A 20,206-nucleotide genomic window follows, 5' to 3' on the forward strand; every position below is an offset into this window, starting at 1 on the left:
TGAATAAACATACCTATAAGTATTCTACCTGTGTACACATGTATTTCTAAACTAGTTGATAATATACCCTCGGTACGGCAGCGTCGCACGTTTTCTCCACGGAGGCTCTAGAAAATCCTTTTAAACGAAGCTGCAAAGATTCCAAAAATAAGTTGTTATCATTGAAAATTATTTCCGTCTTCGAAACTATTTCCTAATTTCAATTATTACATTTAAAGGTCAGTATAGAGTGTATTTAAAACCTACTAATTTTGTGAAATTGAAAGAAACATGATTTATTTATCTGTAACTATCAAAATAAACAATTTATTAATGCTGCAAACTGTTGAATTAGCTCAGATCTTCCTAAAAAACATTGGAATAGGACATATTTTTATTGTACAATTTATTTTTTATTTCAAGAACAAATACTATGTATCATTCTTATCCTTACAATTATATAAAACGAATTCGTCCAATTTTGGGTTATATAGTTATTTGTATAGCAGTTCAACCTACATTGTCCAGCAAAAACCGTGTGTCACTTTCATCTGGACAACTCATGGATATCTAGGAGCGACACGTCCCTCAAATGTCGAGATGTTAGGGTAAAAGGTTAGATCGATAGGTCTAGTCTACTGCGGAGTTGACTGTTGGGGTGGGTGGAGTTCCCTTAATGTTAAAGGTTGTTGCTAGCCCAAACACGAGGGAGTACCTTCCACGCTTGCTGACAGAAGAAGGCTGGAACAGAGATAGCCTCCCCTTCTTCCTAAGGTGACGCGACTGAGGTCTAGAGCCCGCTATCCTTCCTCGTGTGAACCTGACAGGAGGTGGTCCCTACAGCCCCATCCTAATACCCTATCAATCTGGAAGCAAGCGTAAAGATCCTTTTAGGACTAAATGTAATGAAGAGTTTCCTTGATTTCTTGACCTAAGTGAAAAAATTAAAAGTGCCAACAGGAAATTTTAATGCATTAAAAGTGGAAGTAATTAAAAATTTATTGTATTCAATTTTTGTTTCAAATATAGTTTTTATTGTTTTCAATTAATTAAGCCTAAGTGATTTTAAACAAGACTCGGTTGTGTTTTGACTAAACAACCCATGGTTTTTATTGACAAGGTTATCCCCACAATCCCTAATAAAGGGGAGGCTTATCTCCTATTATAATTGAACTCTTGCTTAAAATGTTACAACATAATATCTCATCTTTATAATATTTTTTGCACTATTGTTGTCTCATAAGATTATTTTTTAGTATATGAAGAGTACAGAGAATAAGGGGCTAAGTCACATTTAGTAACATTTTCAGGAAAGACGATTGTTTATTACAAACGCTTTTGCACGGCTATTTAAAATTTATTTGAAAATGTCTACTCGTATGTGTTTAAATGTATTTTCACTAATTGGCAATCTATTGTTACTGCTATGTTTACTAAGTTATTTTTAATCATCCTTTTTAAAAATATTACCCATTACAACGTGGTTTCCAGGAAAAAGAAAGAGATAAATACCAATGGACTTAGCCCCTTTATTTCCTGTATTTTTCTACAGAATACATTTTACTACACAATCTGTAATCCACTAGTTTTTTAGTAAAACTATTTAGCACAAGAAGTAAGAACTAATTATGAAATCAGTTGGAAAGAGTTTTGAAAATCAATCTGTCGTCAGTTTTAAATGGAAGTACATCATGCATTTTTTGGCACTTTCACTGCAAAATTTCTTAAAAAAACTGTAAGTCCTTGTACTTGGTATATGGCACTGATTGGTATAGGATCTGTGAATAACTGAAAACTACTAGATAACATCCGGGTGAATGATCGATTAGTTTTAGTTAGTGTTAAAATACCAAACATAAATTTATATAAATAGTTCAAAATAATATAATGAAGCATTTTATATTTAATAGAATAGAAAACGACACAGTACTCACTGTTGTAGGATAATGGTGGCAGCTGGAATTCTTCGGGCGTCTCTTCGACATTAGCTCGCGCAGTTACGATGGAAGTTTTCTTAAATCTGCCATTGCAGAAACAGCTACACTGCACTTCATAAATGTTATTATTCACCAGTTCTCTGATCGACTTAGTTAGTACGGTTTTCTTCAAATCCAATAGGTCAAGAAGCGTTTTCTATGACATGAATAAATACATTTTCTTCAAAACCAGAGGTGGCTTGCGTTTTGTTTAAGAATATTTTACCTTTTTTTAAGTGACTAGCAATATCAGCTTCAATTTCTTTAATTTGCTTTTCTATTTCACTCCTTCGGTTCGAGCCAGTTTTACTGTGTTTTTCCAAGTTATGTGATTTTAATTTTACTTGACGTTCACCACAATAAGAGCAGGTATCAGTTACAGGGCACACAAACCCAATGTTAAATTTGTTGTTAAATACTGATCTATAAAGTTCAAGACACTTTTACATTGGGATGTATTTCCTTAAGCAAATCATAAATTTTACTTATATTGAAGTTCTCATCCAAGTTCACTTTTTTCATATCTTGATGACTGCTCCCAAAAGAGAATGATGAAATATCCTTTCAAATTTCATTTAAGGTCTCATCAGGCACTTGGATGGTTTCCATGTTTCCCTTTTTTATTTTTTGGACACGTACCAGTTTCCTTTCAAACTTTTGACTAATCTCTCATCCGTTTCTTACCTTTACCATGTATTGACAGAAATGCTTTTTTACATACTTCTAAATCAGACATATGTCCTCGTAGATTCCTCTAACTCTGTATTCATAGGATACTTGGCTATTATTTGAACCACCACCGTCTCGAGACCTGCGTCTTTCGACAGGAATAAAAGAGATTAGCCCACAAAGATAATAATCCTGTTCTTTTGACCATTACATGAAATTATAATGTTACAATACGAGGCACGTCCAGAAAGTAAGTGTACTGGTACTCTCACAGCTGTAGGGAATACATTTTTGACATGTTGGCAACACTGCCGCGTAGCCTGAATCCTCCCCTTCAAAACGAGACCACTCCGAGGTTAGTGTGTTGAAAACTCTTGATACAGTAGCATCTCTCGCGAAAAATGTCGATCGTATCTCCCGCCAAGTGCGAAATTCGCGCCGTCATTCGCTACCTCATTGTGAAGGGAAAAGATTACGTTGAAATTTGAGGTGAAAACGTTGAGATGGAAAATGTTGAGTACTATCATACGGTCACTATAATTGTGGAATAAAAGAACCATATGGGTGAAAAAAAATCAAGAAGAACACCAGAAATTGGACTTGGCCCCTTTATTCCCTGTACCCTCATATGAGTTAGCGCTCCCTCAATTGTATCATTTTAAAATAAGTACATAGTCTTAGTATGAGTTTATCATTAACTAATACAAATAGCCTTATAAGTCGAATATATTTACCCAATTACAATTGTAGGGTTCAACTTTAAAAGTTTAAATCAAAATAATACCTCATATAAATAAATAAGGCTTTTATTCGTATAGGGATTTAAGTTTACAATCAACTGTTTTATATACCAAATCATGTCAATAGCTATACTTGCATATGAATTTATGCAACTATATATAATTAATTGAATATATGAATGTAACTGCAGAACACGTTTTTGCGAGTGTTTTACAACACAGAAGTCTGTACCAAACCAAATAGCTTTTGGTATATAAGGGTTTGGATATTTGTAATTAGAAAATTGAATTATTAGATTATAGTAAATGTGTAGTTATTCCAAAGAAAGCAAATAAAACGGACCAAGTAACAAAGGAACGTTTGATGTTTCCAGTAGCATGTTACTTCATTCCTGACGATCAGTACTTATTTAAATTTAAGAGATCCGCCTCCCCTTCCTCCGAACCCCTCACACGATCAATACTCTGCATATTCCTAGGAGTTATCAACTTATCGAAGTCCAGAATTCCTAAACTTTTACCAAGCATTTTAACAGATCGAAATAATTAAGACTTCACATGTGTGTGTTTATATATATATATATATATATATATATATATATATATATATATATATATATAAACACACACATAAATAAAAATTTATTTATGTGTGCTAATAAAAATTTTTAGTTACTAGAAATTTTAAACAGCAAATTATACATATACTTAATATTTTACTAACATTGCATTACTCATATACTATATAATGATATTAAAAATGAAAAACATATCCCGAAAAAAATGTATTGCAAAACGTCTTATTTAAACTAAAATACGATTTTAAAATATAAACTTACCATATAATGTGAACAATGAAGAGAAACACGCCAGGAACGACGAGATCATCGCTGCCGACGCTCCATCTTCGACGGAACACGACAAGTCCGGGCATGATGGCGTCTACCGCTACTTGACAGGGAGCAACCAGGGCCACACGCTCACGTACCACTCCAATCGCCACATCCTGCAAATCCAACATACTTGTGACGTGGCAAGTTACAACCAGGGCCACACGCTCACGTACCACTCCAATCGCCACATCTTGCAAATCCAACATACTTGTGACGTGGCAAGTTACAAACAGGGCCACACGCTCACGTACCACTTCAATCGCCACATCCTGCAAATCCAACATACTTGTGACGTGGCAAGTTACAACCAGGGCCACACGCTCACGTACCACTCCAATCGCCACATCCTGCAAATCCAACATATTTGTGACGTGGCAAGTTACAACCAGGGCCACACGCTCACGTACCACTCTAATCGCCACATCCTGCAAATCCAACATACTTGTGACGTGGCAAGTTACAACCAGGGCCACACGCTCACGTACCACTTCAATCGCCACATCCTGCAAATCCAACATACTTGTGACGTGGCAAGTTACAACCAGGGCCACACGCTCACGTACCACTCCAATCGCCACATCCTGCAAATCCAACATACTTGTGACGTGGCAAGTTACAACCAGGGCCACACGCTCACGTACCACTCCAATCGCCACATCCTGCAAATCCAACATACTTGTGACGTGGCAAGTTACAACCAGGGCCACACGCTCACGTACCACTCCAATCGCCACATCCTGCAAATCCAACATACTTGTGACGTGGCAAGTTACAATCAGGGCCACACGCTCACGTACCACTCCAATCGCCACATCTTGCAAATCCAACATAACTGTAAACGAACATCAGAAATCCACATCCCAACTAAAAAACATTTCTAACGGTCAAATACATAAAAATAACATCCTTTTTGTTGTAGTATGTTGATGTTAATCTGCCATACCAACAGGACATGCTGCATTTTACAACTTCCTAGAGGAAGTAATACTTAAATCCAACATTCACTAATCGTTCAAGCTGTGACGATCGGAGAACGTTAAAATTTAAATCATGTTATGAAAAATGCTGGCAGAGGGTAAGCAAGGGTTAGTCCCCCAACTGTATTGAGTTCGGAGATTCCAAAAGGTTAGCCTGAACATTAATATCTTGCAGAAGTAATATTGGTTTTACAGATTTCCATCTCCTAAATCTTAGCTCTATTTCCTTCTGCGCCACTTGGCTGGAAGATTATTACACGAAGGAAATCCAAACCCATAATTACTTTATATCAAAATAGTACAATCCAATATCCTTTACTTGTTTAATAGGAACACAAGTGAAAACACTCTTTTTTTAAGAACAACGCTGTAAATGCATTCAGCCATATTAAGATAAATGAGTAAACATGGTACGCTGGAGTTGATTTAAGTATTCATGCGTAACATACTCGTGACAGGTAGGAATATGGAAATGTTATTTACATTTATGACGCCAATATGAAGCATTTCGACAAAGAATAATTTAAACAACACATGCATGTTGATGATGAATGAATCACATCGAGATCCACAAATAAAATTCTCACCCTTTTACTAAGAGGTTTCGATATGTTCCTGGTAGATAATCAAAATTTCCAATTTTTATTTACACGACAAGAAAGATATATCCAAAATCTTATATTTCGATTAATAAATGTCTAGTGACGATGAAACCTTTCTCATACAGATTCTCGCTTTCAATTCGTGTACTTGAATTCCGCATTTAATCGTAGTTGATAACGATTTGCGTATTAAAACATCGAAAAAGTACACAGTGAAGCTATACATCTAGTTTTTGCTATACAAGCATACATGATCTTGCTTGGGTGTAAAAAGGATTTTTATAATCTGTGTTTGGATTCTCAGTACTTATTTGTGATAAATCTAAGTGAGTCTTTGGGATTGAAGTAGTTACTTCTAAGAGAATGATAACACACTGGTGGGCAGAGTTATAATTAGTATTTTTACTTGGATGGATTTGGGGTTTCAGACTTTGATGTAAACGTGATCTTTATATTGACTTAAAATAAGAATGTGTGCTGTGAAAAACAAAACTTGTGGTAGAAACTTAGCATCTGTTAAAGTTTTTACTTCAAATGGTAGGTAAATAAATGGTTGTTGGACAGTGACAATTGAAATTGGCAGTTAAGACTGTTAGAGACATGACTGCTGAAGAATCATGATGCATAACTTGTAGTAATGTTGGTAATAGTCTCCTCCGATAGAGGCAATCGAAATACTCTCTATAAATACTTTAGTAATTGTTTCAAACGGAGTGGTCTTCACACTGTCTCGTGAGGAATGTTTGTGTGAAATTATACGCTTATACTGGGAATACTTCTAATAAAAGATACCTGGATATTTTAAAATACTGTCAATGACGATTAACAAATTATTTTTGTATGGTGTAAATCTAATGTTGTATATTTGCATAAATAACGTCTTATATAACTTAGACGTTATAAGTAAAAATTGCAGCAGTCCTCGGTAAAATTAGTTTAAGGTAATTTATCGAACTTGCAGTAGTTAGACTACTTGGCTTTTGATATTGATTCCTTGGTTTGGAAAGCTTAAGTGAGGTGTCTGTCACGATAGTGCGGTGTTATTGATAAGATTGACTTGAGTCGGGTCATCTAAATTGTCTAATATAGACTTGGTATTTGGCTTCAGAAATTCAGCTGAGCCAATCACAGTCTGATGACTTTAGTAGGATGCCAAAACAATCTTCTTGACTTAAGGAAATATCAAATATTCAGTGTTATTGACATAACGTCTGCAATCTGCGATTGAAGCAAACAAATCAATTAATACATATTTTTAATAGTTGTTGGTATAATGTATTCTGGACTTATATAAAAAATAAAGGTACAGTGTACTTCTTATACCAAAGGTTATGTTTGGTATATCTGTCCTAGCAATATTGCTGAATTAATATCAATCTAACGAAAGATTGTGAAGATACAGTTTGAACAACCCCAAGATTCCTAGCAGAAATCACCATCTTGTATGTTATCAAACGCCACCAAATTGTGTTAAAATACTCTAAAATCAAAGTAAATTAAAAATGTAAAGTAAAATGTAAATTTAAAAAGCGAAGTTAGGGCTAAGAAGCCCTCTCTAACACCTGGGGGGGACCAACGGCTTAAAGGTGACTTCCGAACCACCACCAACGCCAAAATACTTTAATCACGTTCCTATACGAAATAGTAGTCGTTCAAAGTTTTGATCTTATTTTGGTAAATAATTCAAAACAAATTTAGAGTTTTAGACCTAAATGAAGACATTTGATGACTTCTCAGTCTAACAATTAAGACAAAGAAGAAATAGGTTCATATGTTTTACAAAACGTACAACATTCTAATTTAAAATCGTACGCCCTTTGTTCAGAGCCAAAACAAACTTCATTTAAAGAGGGCGTTGAATTTCTTGGCTGACACATATATCAGGTGTCTAGGCTGTACCTAGTAACTAATTAAACATGAAAATGTAAGAACTTTGATAATTAAAGCAATTACTCGTCAGCTTCCATTGAGATTTGGTTTTATATTCGATACAATCCTAAATCTAAATTTTACTTAAAACATAACTTGTCATGTTGAGCAGAGTCTTCTTTTTAAAGTGTATTACTGTGTCATAGCGTAGCTATCGTGGGAAGGGTTGATTCAATGTGAATGTTGAGTTTTGCACCGGTTCACTTTCCTCTTGGTGCAACGTCTAAAACCTGATGCTTTCAGACCTGGAATCTGGAGTCTTGTTTGTGTGAAGAGATAAAAACAGGTCGGTAAAAAAGAGGCTCAAAACGAACTCTCTACTTCGTTTCGACATTTGAGACACATAGACTACAGAATACAGAGTAATCTAGGTTAAGAGGCATTCTCATTGCCTCATTAGGTGGAGCAACCGAATTTTCTACACGTAACGTAGCTATGGTAGGAAATAAAGGCTTTGTTTGGTTTTTTTATAGTTTCCGTCTGGGAAACTATTTCAAATGGCAGACGTGCCCCAATTAAAAACACAGTTTCCAAATGCCCGATAACCTTTTGCTATATACATACAATGACTTAAATTCCAAACAACTTTTAAAACTAAAAATCATTAAAAAATACTATTAAACGGAACATTTTAAAACAGCAAACTCAAAAATATGGTATACATTTACAAAATGTATACAATGTATACTGCAAAGATTTTGTAATATTTATTGAGGAAAATTCGCTGATTAGTTACATTATTCTAAACATATTTAATCAAATCCATAAGGAATTTATAAAATAAAAAATACAATGCATACTTAATTGCATACTTAATTGTTGCTTGAAATAGGAAATAATTTCTAATACACATGGGAAATTATAGGTTTAAGAAAACAGAATATATTGTGGATAAGATGTCATTACATTTTATGGCGTTTAATCTTATACATTGGTTATTGTGAGTATCTTTATGCAGCATAAAATTCTATAAAAAATTGGAATAATGTCAAATGGTGGGATGGGTTGTTTCAATTTGAATGTTGAGTTTGCTCCACTTTGGTATTAGTGGAGAGTCTGAAATCTGGCGCTGTCCAAACTTAGTTCCTGGAATCTAGATACATGTCCGTCTGAAGAGATTTTAAAAAGTCGGCAACAAAGAAGCTCAAAGCGAACTCTTTTCGTAGTCGACATGCTTGAATCCTCCTCAGTCATGCTTCATATACATATTGTACACAATTCGATATCCTTATATTCAATAGTTTTTCTTTGGGCCTGATTTTAAGATGTCCCAACATTTTGCTTAAAATTCATAGACCTCTTCATGGAATAATACAAAAATATTATTATACTTATTCTGTTATCAGAAATTGTATCTTAAAAGGCTGTGACTAGAATGTTTTTATTTAGATAAAAAAGTGCTTCTAACCGAAATCCGACGCACCATATTAACCTCAATTGTTTCAGAAGATTCAAATATATGAGGTTAGTGTAAAGAGTCAGTTGCGTGAGTTTATAATATAGAAGTGTAGGATATTGAAATTTCTAAAAAAATTAAAAACAAAAAGCAAATTGAAACAATTCCTAAAAGCGATTGTTGAGTTGAACATATTTTTGTTATAGACAAATAAAACATGAATTTATTTATTACTATACATGCTATCTATCAACTTAAGGTCTTAACTAAATAGAATCACATAACACAGTGTAGTAGAATGGCAATAAAATATTAAGTCGAAAAGGGGGTCTTGCTCAAATTAATGCGACATGCCGATGAACGCCTCGCCTGACACCCCTCCACCCACACATCGATCCGCACAACCCCCGCCCCTCCAACAGCCACCGCTTATCTATCCCTGATAACACGGTCGTCTAGCATCCTGATTGGCCGGTCGTTGACCTCCAGTCTCTTAGGAATTTCTTTACTGTTATCATTAAAATCTAAAAGTATATGCATAAATATCAAAACTTTTACAAAATTTGGGGGTATTTTTTGGTAGATATGTTTTTATACCAGGTAAGAACACGTTAAACATTTACATGATATGGAATATAAATACTTGAATAACAAGTTTATTATTACACACATATAATATTTAAATTATACCAACGTAATTATAGTTTGCTTCGAAATTTGACTTGTTTTATTTCTCAACAGTAATTAAAACAGCACCACAGAAATGCAAAAAATAAAGACACCAGAACCGTTAATATTTTATCCCACTTACTATCTAATTTCCAGCAAAATTCGAAATGAAACTTCGAATCTCACCTACAGAACTTTAAATAGACCTCTTTCCCGTTGCGGTACTACAACACGCTGGAAAATAAATAAAAGTACGAACAAATGTGTGGGCAAAATAATATTTTTAGTTTGTCTTTCACTATGTTCCTGAGTACTCCTTCGTCTTATTCTTTACAAAAGGTTACATTGGTTGCACTCAGTATTTTGAATAAAATGAATAGAAATAAACAGTTCTAAAACTTATTAAAATTATTAAAAGTCCCATTTTAAAAAGTAGGACATTTAAAAAATATATGTAATACAAATTTAGGAAATATGGTTTTATAGCACACGTTCTCAGAGCCATATAGCGTTCAGCGGTAATGAAATTAGGGCTAAATTAAATGTTGCAAATACGAGGGGGTACCAAAAAAAAAAAACCGGAATTATTTTATAAAAATTATATATTATCAAATTTTTTACAATACGACCTTATCTCCTTCAAAATAATCTCCATTACAACTAATACACTTGTCCCAACGGTATTTCCATTGATCAAAACATTTTTTGTAGTCATCTTTAGAAATGACTGCAAGCTCGTACATAGTTGAATTTATCAGTTTTTAACAACCCCATCTGCCTCACATTATAAAGACTCTCATCTTCACACTTTCAGTCCTCCTTGCCTAAATACTGTCTAATGAGGAGACAGTATTGCGAAAGTTTAAAAAATATAATTTTGGATTTTAGTGGAAATATTTGTTTTGCACTAACGTGCGTGCGAGGTGTGCAAGAGAGCGTGTTAAACATTAGCCGTGTCAACACGAACGATTCGTGTTTAGCGTGGAAGCATAGTTTTAAAATATCCGGATACATTGTTCTAATTTCTATAAAAATTCTTAATGTTACTCAAAAACCAAACAAAAAAATACTTTGAAATCCGCTTATAAGATATTTATTTAATTTTCTTTACTTGATTTTTAATAAAATGCCACGAAATGAATATCTCTAAAAACTTATGTTTAAAAGTCATATAATATTAAACTTTAATTTTGGAGAGAAGGCAACAGGAATCGTGACTTAGACCGTACTCACGGTTCGATTTTAATAACACTTACCCATTGAGAACTAATTTTATATCTCTCCGAATGACATTCTGAACCTTAATTAATGAATTATTCATGTCAGTTCTCAGAAGTGTATACTTTTTACCCCTGATTACAGGTTAGCTTGAAGAATAAAAAAAATTCCGAGTGTTTCATTATCGTATATTACAAAAATACAACACTACGATTCAAGGAATTATTCATGTCAGTTCTCAGAAGTCTGTACTTTTACCCCTGATCACAGGTTAGCTCGAAGAGTAACAAAATTTCCGAGTGTTTCATTATCGTATATTACAAAAATACAACACTACGATTCAAGGATTGGGATATATCCTAAAACTGTAGAATTTTGTAAACAAACAACAATTGAAAATGATATAGTTTTATCCTTACAAATGATCCTTGGTAAAAAAATGTGAGTTCTTGTAATGTAATTTTCATTTATGACACTACCGTTGACCACCTTTGCATTTCACTATTAGTGTATTAGTCAGGGATAACTATCGTAAAACCACTTAAAGGAATATTAAAGACCTCTCGGTATCCTAGAAATGACAACACACCACCTCGCGGAACGAAATCCATCTCAATTCCGGTTGATAAAGAGGGTTCTAATTCCAGTAACAAAATTCGAATTTACTTCGGCCATTTATGAGGTGTCGATGAAACAATGACAAAGTCCTTTGAAGAGGATCTTTTAATAAGAACGACTCCCCATTGGAAAAACCTGTGCGAAGACCTTTGTTAATGAGGTGAAGCAAACCTTCGAGGACGTTTGATAACGTTGAAGGCATAGCTGAGATCCAGGTGTACGTGCATATGCTACGCTTCATGTGGAACTTTATACCCTAGAATCGGGGCTTAAAATTACTTCGTGGTATTATTAAGGGCAGTCTGAACCTCTACGTCAAATAGCAGCCTAGAGATCATCAACCGAAATGAAGAAGGGCTTCCACAAATACGGAACATTTAAGACTCAATATCAGTGAAAAATTACAAGGTCTGCTCGTAACTAGATTAAACGTTGCGTCACTAAGGGGATTGGCTGTGATATAAAAGGATTTGGAGTGTCACGAGTTGCTGATATCAGACCGGAGTCTCCAGTTTTTGTAACTACAACCCCTTTCACATATATGTAACTGAAAGAGATTTTCACACAATCCAACATTATTGATCTGCACTGGACACGGCTGTCATCTGACCACGCATCTGTCTTCTTCACGCCAGATAATACCATTGTTTACAGATCTGACTCGTTAATACGATATACGAATATATTTCTCTCTCTCCTTGAACTAATACTATTGCTAAGGCTATTAACTCAGCGCTTAATGTGAGGAATAATAATTTTAAAAAACAAACAAAGAGATGTTTCGGTTATTGAAAGTATTTTCCATATATCTTAATAAGGATGCAAAAGTGTCCTGCTTACGCCTATTTTAAATATGTTCCCAAATTTCGAAATATCTCATTTTTGACCAATTTCTGTTGTAGAAGCTTGTACCAAAAATACTCAAAATATCTCTGAGTACCACGATACCAAATAAATGCAGCTTTCGTTGTAGGATAAATTTTATATTTCACCTAGCCACACAACCCTCTAATAGAAGATGTTTGATATCCACGACCTGTCGAAGTTTTAGCAATGGCCAATAGTGGCCAATTATATATATATATATATATATATATATATATATATATATATATATATTATATATATATATATTTAATAAGTTCAGATTAAGGTTAGGTTAATATACGTACCTTGACTTCCAAATGGTCTGTATAAAGCTGTCATCACGTTAGTTTGAGAAATCTTCTGGTTTAAAAATTCCTTCCTGGGCTTATTCGCTGGCTGAAATAGCTTTCCAAAAGGATACTTAGCATACACTTTAGTGCAATGTAATCTTCACTTTCTTTTCCAATTCAGTAGTACCACGAGTTCTAATTTGGGAACTTCAACGACATAACACCTATGAACTGTCCAGCTCTATTCTTTTGTTACAAGGGAGTTTCTACCAATCACTGGTTCATTTAACTCTGCAGCAAGCCATCCATAGTTTCTGCTGTAGAAAGGGTTGCAGACAATAGAACACGACTATTTTGACGAAATCTTTTGGGACTTGTAAATGGTACGTAACGCAACAGCGTCATCATCGACCGCAGGTGCGGGTGTTACTTCGATGGTTGTAGAATATGGCTAGTGTAAAAGTTGTAACCAACTGTACACTCATACATCAAGGATAGAGACTTGAGGGGATCTGTTTAATCATTGCTAGAATTGTTCCAAATTCGTATTTACCACTTCGAGTATTAATTTAAAGAATGTCACACCTAACGAATTCTGACTACAATCCCAAATAGTCCTAAAATGTCTGTACTCAATAATAATTTCCATGATTTCAGATTACTTTGATATATATCTAAAAGTAATAAATTATTTTAATCTGCTTTGTTTAACCTTGTATCGCAATTAATTATATTTGTAAAGAATAACACTACTATCATACGCATGAAAATTTTGTGGCTTAAAAGTCATTAAAATGTATATTTAAGTAAAGTTAAAACCGTAATAGAGATAGAACGGTTGCCGAGATTTTTATTATATTTTATAAGTTGATGGAACTTGCAGATATTTACCGGCTAACTCATATATCTACGTTTCACGCTACAAGCTGAACATAAAAGAGTAATATTTTGTTAAAATTAAAAGCTTTGAAGCATCGTTCTTGGCGAAAATGTTGAGAAATGTTGTGTTCAAATTTTAAATCAGAATGTTAAAAAGTTTAGAGATTATGTTCTACAATTACAAAAACTTCTAGGCAACTAATTAAAGTTCTCAAAACATTTTTGAAGTATTAGAAATATTTTGATATTTCAGCTATATTTATATATCTTGCCGTAATAAGATATTTGTTTTCCGTTTTTCAGGAAATAATACGTTCTTAGGAAAACAAATATCTTATTACGGCAAAATATATAAATATAGCTGAAATACCAAAATACTTACGTTATAAAGCGAAGCATCACTATTTCAGTTTTTAAATTTCATCGTTAGTTATTCATAAAAAAATGGAGAATTGTAAAGTGAAAAGAAGTTATGAGGAACGCAGTGATAAGGTGGTTTCGAGATATGTCAAATCAATTTTTATCCAAAATCGCAGAAATGAAAAACTGAGAAGTAGGCGACACAACAACAGTGGCATTAAATAACTTTAGTGTAAATATTGAGGGCAACAACCAACTAGAGGCTACGGAGATGAAGGTGATATGTATCTCGAAAATACGAGCCTGAAGCTGTGATATTGAGTGTGACTGCTCGCCCTCAAACACCGCCACCTGGGAGCTGCTGATTGCTAATCGTAGAGACAAATGACATTGCGGTCGGTGAGCACCAGATCATTTACCAGCGCCTGCTTCATTACATAACCTCACATACAAACAGCCATGGCAGTAATATCAGAAGCAACAAACCGACACGGTTTGCTCGCGGACGACTCAATTAACCAAGAGACTGTTGTTAGCTGTTAGAACTAACGTCCACCTGTTCGATGGAACAGCTGTGCGCTAAACTTGCGGAAACGGTAATGTTTGATCTCAACGCCAAGCGAAGTTGTCAATTTACATTATTACATGAAATGCATCTGGCACTGAGAGAATAGGACTTCAGACTGATGCAAAGATATATGATGAAAGGAGCTGAACATAATGAAGTCAATTGCACCTATACCGTACATGCCATTGTCGCAGGCACTGCTGCCGCCCCCTCTTCCTACAATACTGGTGCTACACAGCCCACCGTCACCTGTGAGCAGTATAGGGCTATCGTTAAGCTTCTTTGTGTCATTTTAAAACTACATTCTCCATTCTCACAGTTGCTATTTTACAGACCAACTGTTGTCAAGACTAGGATTGTCAAAACTCAGACCCAAAATTAAAAATCCGAATTTGAAAAACTAAACGTATTTATAAACATACTTATTAACTTTTTACATATTCCTCACATCTCAAATAACTAAAATGCACATTTTAACTCCCAAATAGCAACCAGTAAGTTTGAATATTTTTAGCGCTTATGTGGCCTACGTCATACCGGACGTACGTTGTCTCCAAGCATGGTTCAAAGAAGAAAATATTAGCATATTCCAAATATCATTTATGAATAATCAGTATATGACTCACCAAAACAGTTTAAATTGGTAGATAAGACTTTTTTCACGCCCCTCTCAGAACTGTCAAAAAAATGTTTCCTATGGATGCCTTGGGGCCATCGAGAAACACGTACTACCACACCATAAGTTATATTTATCACACACCACCGATAAAACGCAAAATAAAACCTTAAACACATTTTATTTTACGAACAAGGATTATAGAAAAATCATCAAAACAGCAGGTATTTACGGTATGAATAACATGAAATGAAAATTTTCCAAAAGTGTTATGGCCGTTTTAATGTATAATTCAAATAACTAAAAAATGCTAGTTTGATCAAAAATTAAATGTCGGCAAGGAAATAAAAGAACGCCCAGGAAAAATGTAATGCTTGTATTAGCTCGATGCCGTTCGGTTATAATCAATGAGGCTCCATTGGGCCTTATTCCAAAGGAGAAGAACAAGTTGGCTAATACTAACATTCCAATACCATTCAAGGAATGCACCTTGTTCGACCTTTAACCTGACATGATCACTTACAAAGTATCTCTACTCAAGAATCCCAGGAGGCTTCACGTCTGGCTGGTTTATACCTTCCAGTGGAACTCTCACAGTGTACAGCAACACCCCATATGTCAGCTCTTATCTGGGCAACCATATGGATATCCCGGAGTAGCACATCACTAACCTCAAATATCGAGATATTGGGGTAAAAGGGTAGATCAATAGGTCTAGTCTACTGCGGAGTGGCTGGAGCCCTCTTTAGTATTATAGGCTGTTGCTAGTAAACACATGATGGAGCACTGTTCCCTGCCCGCTTTGACTGGAACAGAACTCAAAGTGCTCTCAAGGTGACATGATTGAGGTATAGCTCGCTCCTCATAAGATATAAAGAGGAGGGGGCTTCTATTCCCAACCTTACCCATCCTGAATATCCCGCCTGTCCGAAAGCAAGCGCAAAGGTCCTCTTAGAACCAAGTGCAATAAGAGATTTCTCAGGTCTTGTCCTAAGTTAGTAAAAACAATTCTACATTACAGCTGTTTCAGGTAGTTACGTCGTATGTAATATACTAAGGAATTGTTATAAGAATAGTGTTTTTTTATAAATTATACCTAATTTATTTTTAGTTAGTATATTGTTTGTGGTAGAGTTATGAGGTGGATGTGGCAATAAACTTAAAATATTTCATAGGTTTAAAAATTTCGTGATTATAAAAAACCTTGGATAAAAAGTCAAGCATGTAAACGCGTCTTAAATTAGCTTGAACTGATGACCCTTCAGCTATTGACCAAGCATATGTATATGAAATTAAATGTATTTGTTGTGTTTCTACCTTCTAATAATGGTAAGACATTCAAGACACAAAAATGTGTTAACATGTAAACTTGCCTTTGGTAATTCCTTTCCTTCGAAATAGTTTTGTTTTTACTCATGTAAAAATTGTTATTTGGTTATAAATTTAAACTTTAACGTATATTGTCGATGACACAATTAAAAATATGTCGTAATTTAAACAACTTTTAACTAATGCTTTAATCTTAATACTAAATAATAATCTGTGTTTAAAGTGACAAATAATGACAATTACATTTTTTGAATAGACTAAAACTACTTGTCCAACGTTACTCAAATGCAACGTGTTAATAACAATTCCAACCGACATACTTTTGATTATGTTAGTTTTATAAGTGAATAAAGTATTTTAACGTATGAAGTTATTTTGTAATCGGCAAGATTAAAATGCATTTCAGTCCAAGACAGAAATTATATTATAGAAAACCAAAGAACCAATTATTATAGAATCCAATACTACAGGATTTCAACTTTTGATTGAATATCACAGTCTGGAGTCGAGTTAATAAAAAGGCTTCTTGAGAATGTCCAAACGTCGATCAACCAATAAACGCATTTACGTTTTCAGATAGTTTGAAACATCGCTTGTTTTCAGATATATTTCTCTCTGAGCAGGAATATATAAATGGCTGTTGAGGTTCATCCTTCCATTAAAACCTTCTTGGACTGAAACTCACATAGTGTGTGATCGTGAATGTGTTTGCAAGGTTTAGGACATTACAACATAACATGATCCTGTATATTTTCAAATGCAAGAAAATTATTTTTATTATTATTGTTATGTAGACACAAGACGTGCAAGATGTAAAAAATTATTTTAAAATGTTAGGAAATTGTGCCACTAAACCTTGTTTACCACCAATATTTGTTTCAAACTAATGAGATATAGTTAATTTATTTAGCATATTAAAATTATTTTGTTATATTTTTTATTCTCTCATTGAATTTAAAAATTACAGGTAGTCTCTCTTTTGTATTAAACAAATTAAGTTCTTTTTTAATGCGTTAGTAAAATGTAACATCACAGAGCAATGGCGTTCAACGTTAATTAGTTTAATATAATTACATACTTTACAGCGACTTGTACATAGAAAACGTCAGTATGAGTTTATTGACATTATGACATTACCTCTATTCTACATTTTGTAAGTATGTAAGGAATATGTAAGTTGAACAGTAAATATTTGGTTATCTATGATATCCTTAGTTGCTGTAAACCTACTAAAGTAGAATTTATTTTACTATATCGACGCACTGAATGAGTAAATTCTCTCACTTAAAATATGTACCATCCATGTAAATTGATCATAATTGTCTAACATATTACTTTCTTAATACCTACTCATTTGCTAAATTTTATATAACTTATATTTATTTGAAATGTTTGTGTCGTTACGCTAAATTACTTGGTTGTAGGAAAGATAATTTTTAATAATATACAACTAATGTTTAAATGTGTACTGCGTTTTCATAAGGTAGGTGGTCACTCAGCCATTTACAAAGAAAGATAATAACCTGATAGATTTGTATTTTGAACTGTAATATGTAAGGAATGTGATGAAGTTTTATCAAATCTTTGACCAATATAAAAAAATTGGAAAGCAGTTCTAAAGATTACAATTTTTAGTTTTTCATCAGAAAAGCGTAAAAACATAGTCATTGTTTCAGTTGGATTAAAAAACTAACTGTATAGACCTAACTGAGGCATAGTAGAATGACAGTAGAGATATGACGATTATTGATTGTTTACATCATACAATAGCGACGGTATTGTTTTCTATCGCTTGTTGTTAGTGATCTGCAGCCACTGCAGCTGGGCGGTGTGAGCACTGATATAGTATTAAGTGTTACGGGATCCTTGTCTTGTATGGATGTTTTTATCCGCCCAGCCAGTAATGTGTGTATTGATCACTATTTTATCAAACTGCCAGTTCGTTACTAGATTTGTTTCACTGTATTAAACACGTTTATAACAGACCGTTTGCAATTTGCTTGTTCATAAAGTCAGGAAAATCATGTTTTGTTACTCAGTGACGAGTAGTTTAATTCAAACAGTTAAAAGGTATTATGCTATTCAAAACCATGTTAAGTGTTCAGCTACAAATACCAAGTTAAAGCCTTTGATAACTAATAGTTCAAGGTCTTCTATAAGACGCAGAGATAAAAAAAAGAAATAAAGGCAACTTCAATGGAATATTGAGAGACGAGTGTGTACGTAAAAGGAATAATTTTCATTCAGATAGATCTTAAGGTAGCCAAATTTAATTATGATAAAACATTGAAGAAGTATACAAAGACACAACCCATTTTAGGTTAGTGGTGATAAGGTGACATGTAACCATGACGTAACTGCTTTCATTGGAACAGTTGACGCTGCCACTCCTGTTACAATTATGAAAATATGCAATTCATTTAATAGTGATTTTACCTCAGTAGAACAACTACCTCACAGCATACATCCTTATTGAGCAGTGGAGATTGTCAATATCGACTCCCGGGAGGCCTGTACGGGCTTTGGAGCTAAGGCATAGACTTGGCAAATATTCGTTAATGTAGTTAGTTGATAGTATCAAAGGGCGTTCAACCTCGAGCCATGACATTATCTTGAGTTTGATTAAGTATAATGTCAACTACTTAGCCGGTCTCCTTATGCGCATAATAAATTCCAGCTTTGAATGCAAACAATTTCCAGAAGTGCTAAAAATAGCAAAAGAAATTTAATATGTACAAATTCGGGACCAACATAACTTGAAACGAATTTCATACCGATCCATGTGTTAGTAAAATATTTAAAATTAAAAAGTGGCTAAAAACTTAACCAACCAATTATTTAAATAATAATAAATCTACAGTAACCAGTATGGTTTTATAATAAATAAAATATGTCTAACCCTTTGTTTGATATAACAATTTATCAAATTACTTTAATGTTGTCACTTTTAATAACTAGCTGCACAAGCAACGTTTTTTTTAAACATTGGCAATATATTTTGATAAAAATCATATATATATATATATATATATATATATATATATATCCGTAGTTTTTTCATTTTTATAATACCTGATGTTAAGTATTAGCCAACTACTTATCAATTATCATTCATCGTAGGGATGAGATTTTAAATTTATTTCATTTAAAAACTAATCAAACTGTAAAAGTATTGAGGGAAATACCGCAAATAATATGCTCAGCAATAACTAAATCAATAGTACAACAATATTAAAAATCAATTCTGAGTTAAATACAGTATTAGCCAAAATAAACAGTACTGAAATGGTAATAGTGTATCATGGTAAACACAGTAACATTACATATAGATTTTAACAATAAATACAAGTTAAAGGAAGCAAAATCGGTTAAACTCGGGTATTAGCATGTTCAATATGACCCCCGTTCAGTTTGAGGCAACACTCGTACCGTTCTTGTAGGTTTTGCATCCTTTTTTATAAATAGGGGTTGTTCCATTCTCCTAATACACGTGGTTATTTTTTCTTTGAGTTAAACGATGGTAGATGTGGGTCCTCGCGGAAAATGTTTTCTTTTAACATTCCCCAGACGTAGGCGTCCGGTGTTGTAAAATTGGGGGAGTGGGCTGGGTAACGAAAGTTTGTGCTAAGGG

The 20,206-nt window shown here is 33.9% G+C and overlaps 1 protein-coding gene across 2 annotated transcripts in view; it reads right to left on the bottom strand.

The window, feature by feature from the left end:
* LOC124369277 (diacylglycerol lipase-alpha) overlaps positions 1-20,206 on the bottom strand; it is a 231,325-nt gene that overhangs the window by 132,430 nt on the left and 78,689 nt on the right. For both annotated transcript variants that reach the window (XM_046827193.1, XM_046827194.1), the window contains exon 2: positions 4,204-4,370. In XM_046827193.1, coding sequence (XP_046683149.1) covers positions 4,204-4,298 — 95 coding nt within the window. In that variant the 5' untranslated portion in view covers positions 4,299-4,370. The remainder of the gene's footprint in view (positions 1-4,203; positions 4,371-20,206) is intronic.

The sequence above is a fragment of the Homalodisca vitripennis genome, chromosome X (genome assembly GCF_021130785.1).
Source record: "Homalodisca vitripennis isolate AUS2020 chromosome X, UT_GWSS_2.1, whole genome shotgun sequence".
NCBI lineage: Eukaryota > Metazoa > Arthropoda > Insecta > Hemiptera > Cicadellidae > Homalodisca > Homalodisca vitripennis.